The 19,707-nt window shown below is 34.2% G+C and overlaps 1 protein-coding gene across 1 annotated transcript in view; it reads left to right on the top strand.

Moving 5' to 3' along the window:
- Positions 1 to 19,707, top strand: part of LOC131851424 (zinc finger SWIM domain-containing protein 4-like) — an 82,267-nt gene that overhangs the window by 47,576 nt on the left and 14,984 nt on the right. The window contains 1 exon segment of the mRNA XM_059201922.1: positions 18,376 to 18,469. Coding sequence (XP_059057905.1) covers positions 18,376 to 18,469 — 94 coding nt within the window.

The following is a 19,707-nucleotide window of genomic DNA, read 5'->3' as shown; positions in this document are numbered from 1 at the left end:
GAAACTGTTTAAACGAAATATTGTCGTCTAAGTAAATCAGTCTAACATTGTTTGCCACTTTATTCTATATCAATTACTTTTTGTATACAGTTTAATAGTTTGTGTGCCAAAGAACATACATTATTCTGTTCTAAATAATATGCTTATTTCTTATTTTATTATAATATAGATTCTATAGTTACGCGCCAATATGAAGATATGCGACAAAGTTACACCCCTTTGTTACACATCGAAAATTATTAAATTTATCTCTTCCCTCATATACCCTGTTTGTAGCCACGTCCTGTACACACACAAAGAATATTTTGGGGGAAGTTCAGACCTGTACCGCTCCTTTATGACTTTCCCAATATAAAGCGTAAAGGCAGGTACAATCTTTTAAAAGCAACTGATTAGTGGTTCGTTAATAATAATCAAGATATAATAGATCACTGTTGTAAATGTATTTGATGTATAACTAGCGGTTAAGGTCACAAAAATGTAACATTGAGTCGATACATTGCACTCACACTACTAAATACGTGTGCACACAGAGAAGACTGTGACGAAATGGCGCCTGACGTCACGCCGGCACGCGAACACACCCACACGTGCACGTGGCGAGCTGCCCACGTGACGTATTCACGCACATTATGAAACATTTTGAATGCGCTATACAGTATAGAAGCGCACACTGACACAGAAGTAAACAAAGTGACGTAGCGACATGACTCACACTGGGGCACGTTCGTAATACACAACGATGTCGGTGATTAATGTAAACAAACCGGTCGTGTCATGCCGCTCACTCACACAGCTACATACGCAGGAACTAGGCCATATCCATATGTTATATCATTGTCTAATATGTAGGTATTATATAGCGCGTAACAAATATTGCATTGGATATGCATTGTGTTTTTTACAGAAATATTTAGATTGTGCACTTTCACGCTTACTAAAAACTAAATTGGAATCGAGTGTTTCATAATCTTTAAGTATATATTACAATGACAAATTTCAAAATGCTATAGAAAATATGCCAACTAGGTTTTTAAATTCAATCTCTTGTTTATAGAGAGCAAAAAAATTCCATATTTGTGATGAATAAACTTAAAAAATATTATTAATTAAAAATATTAATAATATTTTTAAATTCCTTAATCAACAGAAAACTACATTATGAGAAACTACTTGGACGTTATTTTATTTTCTAAGTAATTTAGTTCCATACAATCAATATTTAAAAAATATACCTATACTAGCTGTTCCCTTGATTTCACCTACCTGAAATTTATAGCCTATGTGTTACTCTGATTTAGGTATATGCTATATTGCTGTGAAGTTTAATTAAAATCCATAAAGTAGTCGTTGCTTGAAAAAGTAACAAACGTCCATTCATCTTTGCATCCGTACTCACAAACTTTCAACTTATAATATTAGTAAAATTAAAAAATGAGATTTTTAGTTTAAGGAATTATGAGACCATAATGTTAAAGTTACGTCAAGTTTAAGTTATCATTATATACCTTACTTACCTTGTAAATAAGTATACGTCTTTTTCCTCCTGCTACTCCAACTTTCACAAGACAATAATGAATAAAGAACAGGCATAAATATAGGTATATGGAGATTTTCCGTTGAAGTAGCATTATGTTGCGTAGTATATTAATTTCTAGCTCAAGTTATTTAAAATGTTAATTTGTTACAGCATTATAATTAAACTATATATTTTATTCGCTGTAATAATTTACTTGTAGTGCTCTCTATGCGCAGTATAATAAAGTTTTTATATGACTAAGTAAATAAAGAAATAATAATTTGAATATTTAACAAATAAAAAGGTACATAACCATACATAATCAAATATCAGGCTTCAAGATTGAAACAAGTTTCCAAATATAATACGACAAATGATTATTATTCTTGCAATAAAGAATAAAATAACAGTAATATCGAATTCGAATAAGGCAAAAAGCCACCAATCCCCACAGACAAAGAACGATAAAACCGCCGAACGCAGATACCGGAAAATAAAAAATTAAATAAAAAAAAATCAAGGGAATACAGTCGTGTACAAAAGTTATAACCGGCTGAATGTGAAACAAGTACAGTCGTAAATAAAAACGAATAGCGCGCAGGCCGACGCGTACTGTTATTACTCCCAAATTTATGGCATTTGCCCAAAAATTACCAGTTTCATCCAGTTTATGACGCACTGAATTCCTACTGCTAGGGCGCCCTATTACATAGCATAAATAGTTGCGATGCCGTCCTTTCCGCATTTTAGCGGATTAAAATTTTCCTTTAATGCTTTTAAACAAGTTTTCCCTCTTAATTTTAGGTCAACGGTCTTTATATGATGATCGTTGAAAACATTTCATGAAGCCAACTTCTGGTATAAGTCTGGTCTGTTCGGGTTATGGAGACTGATTGGACTATTTCCTTTTATAGCATATAGGCAGGTGGTTTTAGGTTTAAAAATGTTTTAAATTTAAAAATTAAACAAGTAAAAGTCATTCCAAATTGATTAAAAAAGAATGACCGGCGACATCGTATGTTTTTTATTAATTTAATAAACTTAATATCTTTACGTTAAATGTTACCAATACAACGGTTATTTCGTGAAAAATTAACAAAACAACAGATACTTTCGTATTTCTAATAGTAGTATCGATGTCATCGAGTTGTTTCCTTTTAGATTCTAGAATATACCAATCAGAAACGAGTTCATTTCCAGTTCTGTGCGATATTCAAACGTTTGATTTCACCAAAAGTCAATATTGTCGTGTGAAATATGGTGCTGTACTGAAACTAGTTCTAGTAATAAAAAAAATAATTTGACACACCATTTGACAACTTTCTAACTTGTTCAACTTCCGACCAAATGAATTACGGAAATTAACAGAATTATAAATACATTAATTATTAAATAGATATATTTTTTATTAAATATAATTTAATAAAAGTGAAGTAGAATGTGTGTGACACATACCGAATATGTCATGACGACATCCCAACAATTATACTACTAAATGTAGAAATACGGTCACAGATTGTACTACACAATAGAACAAAAAAAACTAAATACAGAAATCCGAATCAGAGATCATGGAAAACTGTTACAAAAAAAAATTACAATTTTATTGCAAAGTTCTACTCAAAGAGCATACAACAAGTCGGTCAAAGCTTATAAAAATACGTGTATACCAATATAAGAAAAATTATTAAAAACAAGTAATAGTAGTAACGATTATATTTGTCATTGAAATAGTCATTAATATTATAAATGCTTTTATTAACTAACATGTCATTAAGACTCTTTTTAAGAAATAAAACGATCTAATCACGTATGTTATGTATGTTTAAGCCATTTGTTGTAAATAACTGAAGGCTGAAGCTTTATAAAATACACTCTCTTTCATTACTTTAGTATTACATGGTATCATGCATAATTGCTTACTCTGTCAGAATCGACTACGAAATTAAAATTTTCATTACAATATATCACAATGAAGACAAATAAAGTGCCAAGGAAGTGCTATCTCATCATGGTGAGATCTTTGTCTCTATATTACAAGTACTTGTAGAAACAAATAGTAGCAGTTGAATGATAGTTCGTCATGACATGTGCACAAACTGTGTAGACAGAACGTGAATAGAATAGGGACGAAATTTACTTTATGCATAACTGCGATGTATGGCTGACATTCTAGTAAACCGAATACAACAATTTAAAGTAAATGCTTTTGTTTATTGATTTATAACACTAGCCGCACTCAGAGACCTCTAATTGTTACTGACGTTACTCTTTAGGTGCAAATTTCAAAAATATCCTACCCTGAGACAGCTTCTGGTTGACTAGTAACAGATATCCTTATATAAAGAAAACATGTCATGTCAATATAAATCAGTAGTATACAAGTTAAACACTTGTAATCTACTTAAACCATTTTTTATGAAATTGGATTCTGTGTGTAATTCTGTCAACTTAAAAGATTGAATTTTTTTAATGACCTCAATGTTAAAACTACGCAAATTGCTACTACCCTATATCAGCCTGGTAGGGTTAGCTAGTTGTATAGTAAAAAACTTAAACGGATACACAGTTATTTTAAGAAATAAATGAGTATAATAGCAGATTTATCCTAAAAAAGAGATTTCTTCCAATCCTCCTTTATTATCGTTATAATAATCACAAACTTTACCCATCTTTTTCCAGAATAACTATTTATAGTTTTCGATGCTTAAACGGATGATATGCCAAATATAAAACGTGAGACTACTTCCTGTTTATTTCAAATAGCGGCTCTATCATCTGTGTAAATCTATTTTACTATGTAGGGCAATTTTCCCACGTATTACGGACAATTTGAGGCCAAAAAAACAAATGAAAAAGGCTACGTGGTTAATTTATATGCGGTCGAAGTAGATGCGAGATGTATAGCAGCAAAATCTCTACAATCTTCTAAAAGATCTTGACCTGTCTAAAACTGCATTAAGTTCTATACTAGAACGTGTAAAGTAGCACTAGCAAGTTTCTACCAGATTTAGCTGGACAGGGAGAGAAACACGAGCGCTAAAGGTGAGTGCTACGTACGTCTGCAAAGGATCTCGGAAACTGTTCAGAGTTTCCCATTCTACCATACGATGGACCTGGCACCCGCGCGGTGAATCCATGGAATGAGTCGCGGCAAAAATAAGTTCCTATAAATTAACTGCAAAAATTGGATCTACTTGGAAATGCACTTTTATATCCGCAAAAGTAATTTTATCCTATCCTTCTTAATCGCAAACTTGTTATTTATCCTTGAATTAAAACAAGTTTATCAAAACTACACGGCCTAATTATGTAATTATACGTAATTAAACATTGTTTAGCGTAAATAGCACATTGCATTACAATGGCGGCGCCTTGACCTCGCTATTGACCCGGTTGTGTTAACCGGGTTATTATTACATCAGCAGAATGCTGGACTAGTCTGGCATTGTTTATTTGCGTTGCTGGCTGACGTGTGCTAGACAGGCTGTATTTAACTGGAATATGATCGGATTTAGCATTATTATTGTTTGTGTCATTGGACAGTCGCATTCAGTTTTTAGTTATTTCTTCCACTTTATCTTATTTGTTAATAAGTTTAACTCCTTTATTCTTAATAAAATCTCCAAATAAAGATACTATTTCGACAGTAAAGAATAAAACAGTTCAATTAAATGAAATGATAGCTTTATTATAAGTTTACCTTTATTCTAATAGTATATATAGGAACTACATGTAGTTTAATAAAATCTCAAGGGATCCACAAAATGTTGAAAGAGACCGTGCTCACGTCATTGTTTATTTATTGTAATTATTTGCCGAACAAATTAACGACTATGTCTATTTGCAGCGACATCTTCAATCAACATAAATATTTATATTATTGAACGAAAATGTGTAAGTGGATGGATTAATTTTTAATAAAAAAATCTAATATTAATGGATCCTAATTACAACTTAAATACCATTGAAGAATTCTCTTCAACAACTATTATAAATACAATATTTTATATGTTTTCACCATCATTTAAATAGAAGACGAAATACTACTTATCTGCTAATCTACATACGAGTATGTTTTCGAACTCAACGGTGAAACAGTGAAATTTGACGATTACAGTGATAATAAATAAGTAGATCTTTTTGAATTGCATATGTATTGAAATAAAATGAATGTATTGAATTATAAAACCCTAAATACCTTGAATAATTCACAAAACGTTGCCGCACGGCTGGTTTATGAGAGTCTAGTTTGGCTGGTTACAACGTTTCCAAAAGAATATGAGGTCGACCAGTTTTCCAAACAAACACCTCCATTCGATAGCTGGTTTGGCGATTGTGTGCTGCGCTTTGGGAATATACTTGTATAGTGACATTTTGATGCAAAAGTCGAGGAGAGATCCGGTGCAGTAGGTTTCTGATATTATTGTAATATTTATGCAGTTGTATAATTATATGGTTAATATATGTATGTACGTGTTCGAGCGCTATCGAACATGAGTTATTGACAGCCGCTAGGCCGGGACACCTTTCACTTTGCCTTGCGCCTACGACGTCACCGCACGCGTACCTTATTAATTAGCTAATGTTCCTTGTAATATTATAACTCCTCGTATTAAATATAATAACCTACAGTCCACTTCTTATTTTATTTACGAGTTAACAACAAACTGGTCCATCAGACTGGCCTTAAGTAACCCGCAAGATTATACCAATACCATTGGAATTTCGTTGGAGTTTGAACTTGGGCATTGCAATAAGTGCTACGAGAATACGACGTGTCATCGCTTCTACGGCGCATCGAAGTCGCATTATATAAGGAGAAGAATATATAATAATTATTCCCGAGGCCTTCAAAAGACAGTGGTGTAGAAATTCAAGACAACATTACAAATTGATGCATCCTGCCTTCACTTCGAGAAACTTCTATACATATACTGAGGACAATTCTTGTGGATAAGGACAACATCTAGTGAGTCTGTTCCAATTATTTCCTTTCTATATAATCTCCGCATACTTTCGTGCAATTGGTGCTTATTTTTCAATTATTATTTTTTCCTTCTTTCACTACTTCAAAATAAGTCAATAGTCGCCAATACCTATATACATATTTAATATTTAAACGCATCTTGCTTACTTTTATATTATACATATTCGATTGTATTAAGCGTGCGTTTAGATAATATCTCGCATCAATATTCGTAGGTACATTTGGCTAACGATTGCATTATTGCACCGCTTGGACTTTGCACTACGCTGCAGCTGACCGTAACTTCACTCGCGGTCAAGGTCGTGCTTATCTATTCAATAGAAATTATTTCTTTTGCTCGTGTTACTACGCAGTTATTATAATTGAATAGCATCTTTACATATTTTATATACATAAATAACTTTTCTTTTTCATTTCTATATTTATTTTTCGATATTAATTTATAATCTTTTCGTTATATTAAGTTAAAACTTATTTAGCAATGGCAAATAACGAAGATTTATTATGTAGAAAACGCAGTGCTATGAAAGCTAAATTAACTAATTTTAGTAATTTTATTACTGTACTTCTCAGCTGTGAAACTATTTCGGACCTCCAACGCATTGAGTTGGAAGGCCGTCTAAGTAAATTCGATGCATTGTTTGGTGAATTCGATGAATTACAGTTGGAGATCGAAGTACTTGCGGATAACCCAGAGGGAGCGTATGCAGAGCGAACCAAGTTCGAGGAACGGTATCACTCATTGGCTGCGCAGGCGCGTTTACTACTTGGCACTGGCAATGCTGCCTGCGCCGGTGGTGACGGCGGGTCTGTAGCGGGCTCCTCGAATAAAAACACAGGTCAATCGTTCCAAAATGGCTTTATACGCATGCCGACCATCAATTTACCTCATTATGACGGTAGTTATAATTACTGGCTAGAGTATAGAGAGACATATTTATCGCTTATCCATAATAGTAGCGCGATAGATGACATTAGTAAATTCCACTACCTTCGTGCGTCATTAAAAGGAAGCGCAAAAGAAATAATTAAGAATATTGATTTCAAAGGAGACAATTATCTAATGGCGTGGAGTTTACTATGTGATCGGTATGATAACAGTAGACTTTTAGTGCATAACCACGTGCAGGCACTGTTCAATGTTGATAAGCTGCCAAAAGAATCACATTTGTCGTTACGTTCACTCATAGATAGCATTAATAAAAATATTAGAGCGTTAAAAACATTGAACGAGCCCACGGATTCTTGGGATACGCTTATAGTGTATATGATGTCATGCAAATTAGATCCCATCACTAGTAGGAACTGGGAGGAGTATCGCAATACATTGGATACTGCACCCACTTTATCACAATTTTGTAAATTCATTAGCAACAAAGCAGATTTATTAGAAACATTAGAAAACAATAATCAAAATCATAAAATAATACATAAATTAGATAATAAACAAAAAAGCTTCATAGTTGCCACTAATAATTATAACAATCATAACAATAATCATAACTCAAACCAAATTTCTTACAATAAACCCCCATTAAAATGCCCCCTTTGTTTTAAACACCATCTATTATATACATGTGAATCTTTCAGAAATCTATCTATAGAATCACGAGTTTGTAAAGCAAAGGAACTCAATGTGTGTATGAATTGTTTACGCACAGGTCATATCACATCAAGATGTAGATTATCACGCTGCAAATATTGCAAAGGAAAGCATAATACTCTCTTGCATGTAGATGACCAGACCATGTCTACGTCTATTAATAATTCTATGCCTAGTAGTAGTAGTAGTGTCGCCCTTCCTATTGACATTGCCGGTATTTCTTCTACTAATTGTCCAACAGGCAATGTCGCTTTATCTTGTGACACTATCATACAGAATACTACTTCTTCTATTTTACTGTCCACAGCTATGGTGAAGGTTGTGAGCGATGACGGTGAGAAGTTCGACGCCAGGATCCTACTCGATAATGGTAGCACAGCCAATTTTATTACGCAGACGCTTAGTAACAAGCTGAGATTGCCTCGGCGGAACATTAACTCCACAATAACAGGTATAAATAGCCAAACATCAAATAGTACACAATCTTGTAATCTTACTATTATATCACATGATGACAATTTTAAAATTAATATTGACTGCTATATTCTGCCTGAAATTACAAAACTGTTACCTCCAACTTCAATTGACATTCGCAACATTCCTATACCTTCAAATTTACAGTTAGCCGACCCTTCTTTCTATTGTCCGTCAGCTATTGACATATTAGTTGGTGCTGAAGTATTTTGGGCGGTTCTCGGTAGTGCATCTATTAAACTCGGTAAAAACCAACCTACATTATATGCATCTAAATTCGGTTGGATAGTTACCGGTCCTGTGATTGTTTCATCAAAGTATTTCTCAACAAAACAATCGCATTATTGTAATCTACAAACTAATGAATTAAACTTAAATTTAAATAAATTCTGGGAGTTGGATTCGGTTCCTTTAAAATATAGTTTATCTCCAGAAGAACGAGCCTGTGAGGAAAGCTTTCGTACTAATACCACTCGAAACAAAGACGGTCGTTTTATGGTAACTTATCCATTGAAAGACAACTGTAACACGTTAGGTAATTCTTATGAAATGGCTAAACGTCGATTTCTTTCCTTAGAACGTTGTTTTCAACGTGATCCTAACTATAAAGAGAAATACGTTCAGTTTATGGCAGAGTACGAGCGCCTGGGACATATGACTGAGATTACTTCACCATTGAAACCGCATTCTAGTAGCAAGATTGAGTATTTTTTGCCGCATCACGGTGTGGTTAGGGAATCCAGTACTACAACTAAGCTCCGGGTAGTCTTCGATGCCTCTGCTGCTTCCACATCTGGAATATCATTCAATGATATTCAGATGGTGGGGCCTACTGTCCAGGATGATCTGTTCTCCATTTTACTACGTTTCCGTCAACACAAATATGTAATATCTGGCGACGTAGAAAAAATGTATAGAGCAATTGACATCACTCCCTCCCACCGTTCTTTACAACAGATAATTTTTAGATCGAATCCCAATGAACCCTTAAAAACATACAGACTTAATACCCTAACTTATGGCACAGCTTCTGCCCCTTACTTAGCCACGAAATGTCTGGTTAGTTTATCACCAGAATCAAGTAATGAAACCGTAAAGACTTCTATTGAACGTGACTTCTATGTCGACGATTATCTAAGCGGTGGTAATTCAATTTCTGAGGTGGTCAAAATGAGTAAGGAAGTAATTTCTATTTTATCTTCTGCAAATTTTCATCTACGAAAATGGCAGTCTAATTCATTACAAATCTTAACTGAAATTTCAGGTATTACAGAGGCTTCAAACAGTCTAGATTTTTTTGAAAAGAGTACTATTTCATGTAAAACGCTAGGTTTGCGTTGGTTATGCGATTCAGATACGTTAGTACTTTCTATCTATATAGATACAAACAAACAAATTACAAAACGCAATATCTTGTCAATTATTAGTCAGATTTTTGATCCGTTAGGTCTAGTCAGTCCGTGTATAGTAGAAGCCAAAATAATTATGCAAAAGCTATGGCTTAGTAAATATGATTGGGATGACATTATATCTGACGAGTTAAAAGGTCTCTGGCTTTCTTTAATAACAACCCTTCCCTGTCTAAATAACTTAAAAATACCTAGATGGGTATTATGTGACAATTATGTATGTAACGAAATACATGTTTTTACAGACGCGTCTGAGGCGGCATATGGTGCATGCATTTATATTCGTTCTACAGATAATAAAGGATTAGTTAAAGTCCAACTTCTAGTGTCAAAAAGTCGAGTGGCACCGGTTAAGCCCACTACAATACCACGTCTTGAGCTCTGTGGCGCCCTCTTAGGAACAAGATTGTGTACTAAAGTGATGAGTTCTCTTACTTTACCTATTAGTCATTGTCGGTTCTGGTGCGATTCGACAATAGTGTTGAGTTGGTTATCTATGGCAGCTAATACATTAAAACCCTTTGTACGCAATCGTGTACATGAAATACAGGAAAGTACAGCAGGGCATACGTGGAGTTATGTTCCGTCCACGGATAATCCGGCGGATTTTGTTTCTCGCGGGCTGAAGGCTGACCTAATCAGCACCTGTTCTTTATGGTGGTCAGGGCCGGAGTTTTTATTGTTAAATAAAAATGATTGGCCAAAAATGCCCAATCAAACTGTGAAACAAGATCCACCTGATGTAGTGTCATCGCATCGCTTTTCATCACTCGACCTTACATCAAATCCTCATTCACATGTATTAATAAAATCACAATATAATAATCAGTCATTATTTAAAACACTAATTCATAAATTTTCAAATTTTCATCGTTTGCATAGAGTAGTTGCTTATATACTAAGATTTGCTAACAATTTAAAAGGTAAAAACAATAAGTTGCATGGTTTTCTTACTAGTAAAGAACTTACTGATTCATTACAGCTTATTACAATCCATGCCCAAAAGGATATGTTTCCAATAGAACTTAGTTTACTTTCATCAAAAAAATCATTACCACGTAAAAATAGACTTGCATCTCTAAGTCTATTCGTAGATAATAATGGTATTATTCGCGTAGGCGGCAGACTAGACAATTCTCCCTACGACTATAATATAAAACATCCCATATTATTGTGTGCAAAACATCATTTCACTAAATTAATATTTATTAAATACCATAAAGAATTGTTACATGCTGGTCCCCAGCTTCTTTTAGCTAATATTCGACTTACATATTGGCCTCTAGGAGGCAGAAATATTTCTAAATTAGTAGTCAGGAATTGCATAAAATGCTTCAAAAATAAATGTTTAACAATACAACCTATTATGGGACAGTTACCGACATCAAGAACAAAATTAGAGTTTCCATTTTTACATTGCAGTGTCGACTATGCTGGGCCAGTGTTTATAGCTGACCGGAAAGGGCGAGGTTGCAAGCTTATAAAGTCATACCTGTGTATTTTTGTGTGTCTTGCAGTCAAAGCCGTGCACATCGAGCTCGTTACAGACCTATCAAAAGAAGGGTATATGTCTGCTTTAAACCGTTTTGTGGCTCGTCGAGGTAAACCTCAAAGTATCTTGTCTGACAACGGTACTAACTTTGTCGGCGCCTGCAACGAGCTACAAACGTTTTTACAGAAATCTGATATTTCATACGAGGTCACCCAACAAGGTATTGAGTTTGCATTCGCTCCTCCCTATTCACCACACTTCAATGGTATCGCTGAGGCAGCAGTCCGTTCTACCAAACATCATTTAAGGCGATTACTGCAAGTAGCTCATTTTACGTATGAGGAGATGGCAACATGTTTGACTCAAATTGAGGCAGTTTTAAACTCACGTCCATTAACCCCTATTTCCTCTGATCCTTTAGATTTAACAGCCCTAACTCCTTCACATTTTTTAATTGGACGACCACTAATGTCGGTTCCACATCCACAAGTAATTGACATCAAAATTGAGCGTCTGGAACGCTATCACAGGGTGCAGCACATCAAACAACATTTCTGGCAAAGATTTCACCTCGAGTATATTTCTCTACTCCAACAGAAAACCAAGTGGACGTCTTCAACTGGCCAGCTGTCTGCTGGAACACTCGTCCTAGTAAAGGATAGAGGACAACCGCCGCTACTGTGGCTCCTGGGGCGCATCACTAAAGTTTTCCCTGGCATCGACGGGGCCGCACGCGTGGCCGAACTGAAGACCAAGAAGGGAACAATTTTGAGGGCTTTCAACAACCTCTGCCCTCTTCCTGTTTCTTGAATACTTCAACCCGAGGAGGATGTTCGAGCGCTATCGAACATGAGTTATTGACAGCCGCTAGGCCGGGACACCTTTCACTTTGCCTTGCGCCTACGACGTCACCGCACGCGTACCTTATTAATTAGCTAATGTTCCTTGTAATATTATAACTCCTCGTATTAAATATAATAACCTACAGTCCACTTCTTATTTTATTTACGAGTTAACAACAGTACGAACAGTTAATAATTCCATTATCATAATGAAATTTAATACAGTTACAATACCTATTTAGTTCCATTACTTGAATTCTTATTCTAAATGTGTACGTAGACTTGATATTCTTCTTGAAATTTTTATAATTATCCGTGTGTTTTATGAGATTGCTATTTGCATTTATTAGCAGCTAACTTATGCGAATAATTTTACACGATCCTTGCTCAGTTGTTCAATCTATAGCTATTAGAATAGAATTGTATTGTAAACCATCTTTTTCTGTATAGTAATTATTATTCTGACCTAAATCTACCTTAGAAGTATATATTTATTTATTCAGAGTCCCAATGATATTACATTTAACCTGCTATTCATTTTACTCCCATCTAAGACAGACGTTTACCATTTTTATAAAATACCGAATTACATGTGAAATATATTGGTACTTTAGTCAATTCAAGAGGTGACAGTTCCATAATTGCTGTTACCATCTATGAGAGACTGTTACCACTTACACGAGGTCGGATAATCGGACCTACGTGCCATTCTTGGTATCACGTAAGTGCCCCTTATTCTTAGCGTAGGTAGATAGCAAAAATTAATAATAAAACTTAATGACACAATGTAATAAAAATTTACATGTTATACAGATTTTGTATAGAGAGACTCTCTAAACTTGTCATTTATAGACAGAATGCAAATGCTTAAGATAAGAAACGTTTTGTGGCGTAACGTAAAGAGTACTAACCTCCAGCTATACTGGAGAAATCCTTGCTTATCTACCAATATGATGTTGAAAATGCTTTGTACCACTATTTGGTATCGACTCAAGATATCCTCTATTGATGTCTATCCAGTCTATCCGATTTCTTCTGTCATCTTTTCTCTGTCCTTATATCGACATACAAGTAGTATAATTATACAGTATAATTTAATCGTAAATAATTCATAGATGTGAGTAGTAACGCGTAAATTAATGTAGGAATCAATGCAGCTGCAAACACATACAAGTAACGATGTAAAATCAATAAAGTTCAAAATAGGCATCTTAACCACATTTAATTCCTCGCCACAGACCGTTCTGTAATAAAATTGCCCTACAAAACAGCTGTGCTAACACTCGAATACTTTTTACGAATTTTTCTCAACAAAAAACCTTAGTCCATTCTTTTTCTCTAGTACCAGCTCGCTTCCATCTCCGTAACCACGCTCAAAGGTAAACGAGATTGCTCGGTCGGCCTTATAGAAAGAGTTTTATGCAACATTGAACTCTAAAACTTGTGCAATAACGATCACGAATTCTCGAGTAACAACAATACACAGGTTAATTGTAGTTCACCGTAGTATATTGCCGCAATTGCTTTTCAAATCGCTCAGTTTTTTTTTTCTTCGACGCAACAATGGCTGGCAGTTTTGTCGTTTTATCGATTTCGCATCGGTCCGTTGCGATTTATCGCATCCATGTACTTGAATAATTGATTGTTTCATGTAAAAAATCGAGTACTTAAATCGATAATTGAATTTTAACGTTCCACTATCGGAACCTTTCAATTACTATTACGATATAAACAAATTGGTTCTAAATAATTGTTGCGCTCAAAAGTGGCGTGGATAACACGAGTCGTTACGAAATATGGAGTTTGAATCGAGTTTATCTCGTGTTTAGAACCCATTCCCGTTATAGTCTCATATATATACAAAATTTATTTATTAACCATTGTTTAATTGCTTATAATCCGTTCCTTTGTTTACTAAAATAATAGCTGTTGATTTTGATAACGATATGTTTATATGATTTTTATTGCTATTATTATAAGAACTCTTATCAACTTATTATGCGATTTCATATTTTTTATTTCATGCAGATAATGCCTTCCTTTCAAATATAAGTTGATCCGATAGAGACAACAAATGGACTATCTAGTACTTACTTACTACTTATACTTAGTTAAACATCTACGATAAGCTCTAATTTCTTATAATGCATATCTTTTTTATCCAGTACAAGCGACACAGCACCATCCCAAGCATCCATCCCTATTGCGTATTAAAACTAATAGAATACTTTAATACATTTTATTTAATATTAGAATTGCATCATTAATATTGATTGAATTGTACAAAAACATAGTTTTGTACTATGTAATAATATGGAAACTCAGATATTTCAACCTGCAATCTCTTGTTCGGTCTCCTATCTCGTTCTTATGTCCTCAGAGTATAAAAAACCTTTACACAACTTTGCCATCGCCTTTATGCATTTTATGAAGAATCTTGAAGTTTCCATTGTGAGAAAATTTACCTGTACAAAATATGTATTGAATACAGAGCAAGGCGTTGCCGCGTTGCTAGCTGGATTGTCATAAACGTTATAGCACTTGTTTTAAGATTCCTTTTCCCATCACATCGTTTCTTCTTAACATATTTATTTATACTATTGGTCGTCCAATGGTCGAAATTCAAGCATAATTAATTAAAATTATGGTTATGCTTCACATTTAGAAAGACTAGACAAATAATGTAAAACAATTTTTCAGGCGTGTGTGTGTTAAAACACGGTAATATGTGTGATGTTTTTTTAATTATTTAATGTATTTTTAGGCATAACTATAAATAAATATTATCTTTGGACAGTACTCTATAAACAGACTATAAGTGTGTGAAAATTCATACTCTTCTGTCCACGCAATTTTCCTAAAAAGGGTTACAAAGTTTTTGCTTCACAAATTGATAATAGTAATGTCATGCAAATTGACAGTTACCTGTTGGAAAATAGCAACCATCAGCTATCATCGATATTATAGATATCAGTGAACATCGTGCCTGTAATCCACGCCCGTGGTCTCCCGTATTCCCGAGGAATAAGGTTGAATTAAGCAGGAAAAGTAATCATGTTGATTGTCTACTGCATCAACCAACTTACCAAGGTCAATACTTCATATGACTGTAATTACGCAACGGAAGTGGGTGTGCTTAGATCATGGGCAATCAGTACCATCTCGTATGATACTGTGTTCGTATTTCGGAGGTTCCAAATTTGAAAGCTACTCTTGAATATGTTTTTAATTAGATATTATTCGTTTTTTTGCTATCTATCTCATTCCACGTTACATGTTGATGCGATGTTTTAAGTTATGCAATGGATTTTAATGCAGTTTTTAGCAATAGATAAAGTGATTCAAAAGAAAAGTTTATATGTATAATATAATGTACACCCATGCAAAACAAATAAATTAACAAATACTTATACAATTAATGTCTCTCTCCAATTATCCAGTACCCACACTAGAGCGCTTGCAGTAGCCGTGTATATGTACAAGCAGAACGTGGACCATCACTGTTTTTGCAAATAAAATCACATAATAAGATTTTTTTATTATTTTAGATGGCCTCCATCTTGTGTTGCTACAGAATGATTTAATTTCAATAGTGGCTGTAATTTTTTTATTTAGAACCAATGAATATAAAAATATGTACATTTAGCAATGGGAACATTTAGGTTCTTAATGGTAATATAGGAATTGCTTACTACAAACCTAAAGATTTTTGACGCCCCCGGTGATTTAGCAGTTTAGCATACCGCTTTACTTCCGATATCTTACATATAAAATTCTCGTGTCACAATTTTTGTTCCCATACTCCTCCGAAACGGCTTGACCGATTCTCATGAAATTTTGTGAGCGTATTGAGTAGGTTTGAGAATCAGCCAATATCTATTTTTCATCCCCCTAAATGTTAGAGGTAATCCACCCCTAATTTTTTTTTATTTTAAGGCAAAACAACGTTTGCCGGGACAGCTAATTTTATATATTAATGAGTATGATTGTTTGTAGGTACTAATCTAGATGTTTCCTATGTATATTATGTATATATTTAAAAAAAATATTTAAGTATTATGTCCTTTGTCTAATACCCATAACATAAGCTCTGCTTTACTTGAGACTCGATAATGCAGTATGAATTGTCCTGTGTTATTATTATAATTACTACATTGAGCTGATCTCCTTCGGGTGCCACTTTCTTGTCCATTGACAATCAGGTCTCAGGGCAGAAATTATGTAGAAAATCAAAACCAAAAAAACACTATTCTTTGTTGCAAAAGTCGTCACACAACAAAAATAAAAAATTTATTACCTTGAACGATCAGTTTACACACCAAAAAGTGAAATCATTTCTATAGTGATTTCTATGGGCCGCGTGAAATCATTGCATCATTGATCAAGAGGTATCGCGAAATATTTACTATAGGGTCAATCCATGTTTACTGTACCGTTACATTTGTACGAATTGTCATGCACTCAAGCAACATTGCAATCAAGGTTGTCGCTATGTTGGCACGATTGGTCTAATATGTGAAATGAATTACGAAATTATTAAAGTACAGCTCTAAAAAATAGGGGTAGGGGCAGGGCACGCGCCACTTGGTGGGATAATATTAAGAAGCAGATGGACCAGGACAACCTTAATATACAGACAACCCAGAACAGAGTTCTCTGGCGCAGATGTACCGGGAGACCCGACCCCAGATAAACTGGGAACATGGGTTGGACAAAGAAGAAGACAGCTGTAAAAAATACCAAAAAATAGTACTCCATCATTACTAAAATATATCACAATATCTTTGAAGTCAAGCTTAAGATGGAGTAGCGTCTTCTTGATGTATGTACATAATTTTGTTTAAAATTACAAAATATTATGAAAAATTACAAAAGCTTGTTTGATGAATGCTAATGTAATATAATATAATATAATGAAGGTGTGAAATTAAATAAAACAAGTGAGATCAATGATTATTCATTCCATCCATAACCTAATCTTGTGTGTGTGACTGAACAAGACATAGAAAATCGAGACTCTCTAGCCCGTCTACGATAGCTACTAATATCTGTTGTCATCATAACTCCTTTCATGTAGAATTTGAATAACTGTATATCTGAAGTGTGTACAAACTCTCGTTTTATATGCATGGGTTGGTCAATTTTGAGAATAAACATCTAAAAATCACTCATTACAAGCTTTATTTAGTTTGACATGTTTGTATGGGTCAAGTGACTATAAAAGTGGCAGAATACGTTAATAGACTTGACGGAAATTTTGTATTTACAACAATAATAATCTCACAGATCTAATACAATAATATTTTTCATTGTTGCAATTGCACCGTTGCACACATCCATCCATACTGGTTTATTTGCTAGATTTGTCAGAAAGGCGACGTACTCTTCAGATTTAGAGATAAGACTGTTGTATAAAGAGTAGAAAAGCTTCATATTAGTTCTCAAAATAGAATAAAATGATGGAATAAAACGAAAATAAACAGCAATTTACTCACCTTACAACACAGAGTAAATGTGGACCACAACGTAACATAATGTTGGAAACATCGTTTCTAGCGCTGATTTTCAGTTCAATAGCGATGTGTGGGAGTACCACAGGCATCGCAATCTGTTTTGTGATAAGTAATGTCGCAAAAGGATGGTGATTTGATAGTGCTAGTGATAATATGAAAGTAAAGAAATAATTTTAGAAACACGGCTTTTACAATAATATTAGTAACTTTTAGACGCACTCGGTGCTTTAGCGATTTTCAAAATCGCCTTACTTCCGATGGTCGCTGGTTCGATTACTCATGCACCGTGCCTTTTGTATTCATAATTATGATTTTTTTATTTTGTTTGGGTGTGTTCTATGTATACTATGTATATATTTACAAAATATATATAAGTATTTATATTAGTTTTTTAGTACTTATGAGCTTTGCTTAACTTGAGAATAGATGGCGCTGTGTGAATTGTCCAGGTTTATTATTATTTTAGAAACTTCCTTCTGAAGCTTATATAATTGATTAATCTCTTTTAACATATTGTAATATCTTCATTACAGGTTTTCATTTGAGCGGCGTGGTGCGCGCCCCGGCCACAGTTCCGCCCTGCTCAGAACCAGAAAGACTTTACAGAGTTACAGTTTCATTTGACAGGTAACATCTAGTCCAGTCTCTATTACAATTAAGTTTTGATTGTATAAAGGAAATAATACCATAATACAAAGTCATTTGTATGATTACCCAAGTCTCAACTATTACAATCGCCACACAGCTTACTCTGCAATCTGTTTCGGTCGCAGGGTGCAGATTAAACAGTGAAAATACAGGATAAAAAACTTGACACCTTAGTGTTTATGAATGACAAAGCGTGAATGGTATCACGGGTGTCACATGATAACGTGATGTCCATAGTACTGATCATGTATATAGGCTTACCACTTACTATAAGGTGGGCCATGAAATTGTTCGTCATTTCAATTAAGTAAAACTTGTTCATATAATAATAATAATATTTCAGAACAATTCACACAGCGCCATCTAGTCCCAAGCTAAGCAGAGCTTGTGTTATGGGTACTAGACAATAATATAAATACATGGATACATTTTTTTTAAATAAATACATATTATACATAGAAAACACCCAGACCGATACAAACAATCATACTCATGAATACAAATGTTTGTACCGTGCGAGGAATCGAACCCACGACCATCGGATAGTAAAGCGGTGTGCTAAACCACTAGACCACCGAAGCTGTCAAATATATATATTCAAATATGTATATGAATAGGAAACCGATTGCTCTAAATATAGATAAATCAGGACAACTCATAGGGTTTGTATTACGGGCACTGTACTACAGATAAATGATATATGACGGCCTCACTGGTCTAGCTGTTTAGCACACCGCTTTAGTTCCGATGGTCGCTAGTTCCAAGTTTCCTCCAACGTGGGAACATTTGCATTCATGAATATGATTGTTTGTATCGGTCTGGGTGTTTTCCATGTATATTATATATATTATTACAAAATATATATATATATATATATATATATCTAAGCAAGTATTTATATCAGTTATCTAGTTATGGGTATAACACAAGCTCTGCTTAGCATATATGGCGTTGTGTTATATGTCTAGCGTTATTTATAATTATTTTTAAATTTATATATTTTTGCCCCTTGTAATACTCCGTTTTAGAAGCTTCTTTGTCTGACATATTCATTGTTATGACATAACTAAGTACATGCAAATAACACAGTCTTTAGGATTACCTGACTACAGATAGTATATTTTTAAGTCACTCGTAATTCCGCCGTCAAAGATCTACTGTATATTCATTGTTAAGACATTACTGAGTACGGGCAGATAACACAGACGTCGGATCAA

This window comes from Achroia grisella, unplaced genomic scaffold (assembly GCF_030625045.1).
Source record: "Achroia grisella isolate CSIRO2021 unplaced genomic scaffold, CSIRO_AGI_Agris_v1 utg783, whole genome shotgun sequence".
Classification (NCBI taxonomy): domain Eukaryota; kingdom Metazoa; phylum Arthropoda; class Insecta; order Lepidoptera; family Pyralidae; genus Achroia; species Achroia grisella.
This window is presented reverse-complemented; position numbering and strand designations above follow the sequence as displayed.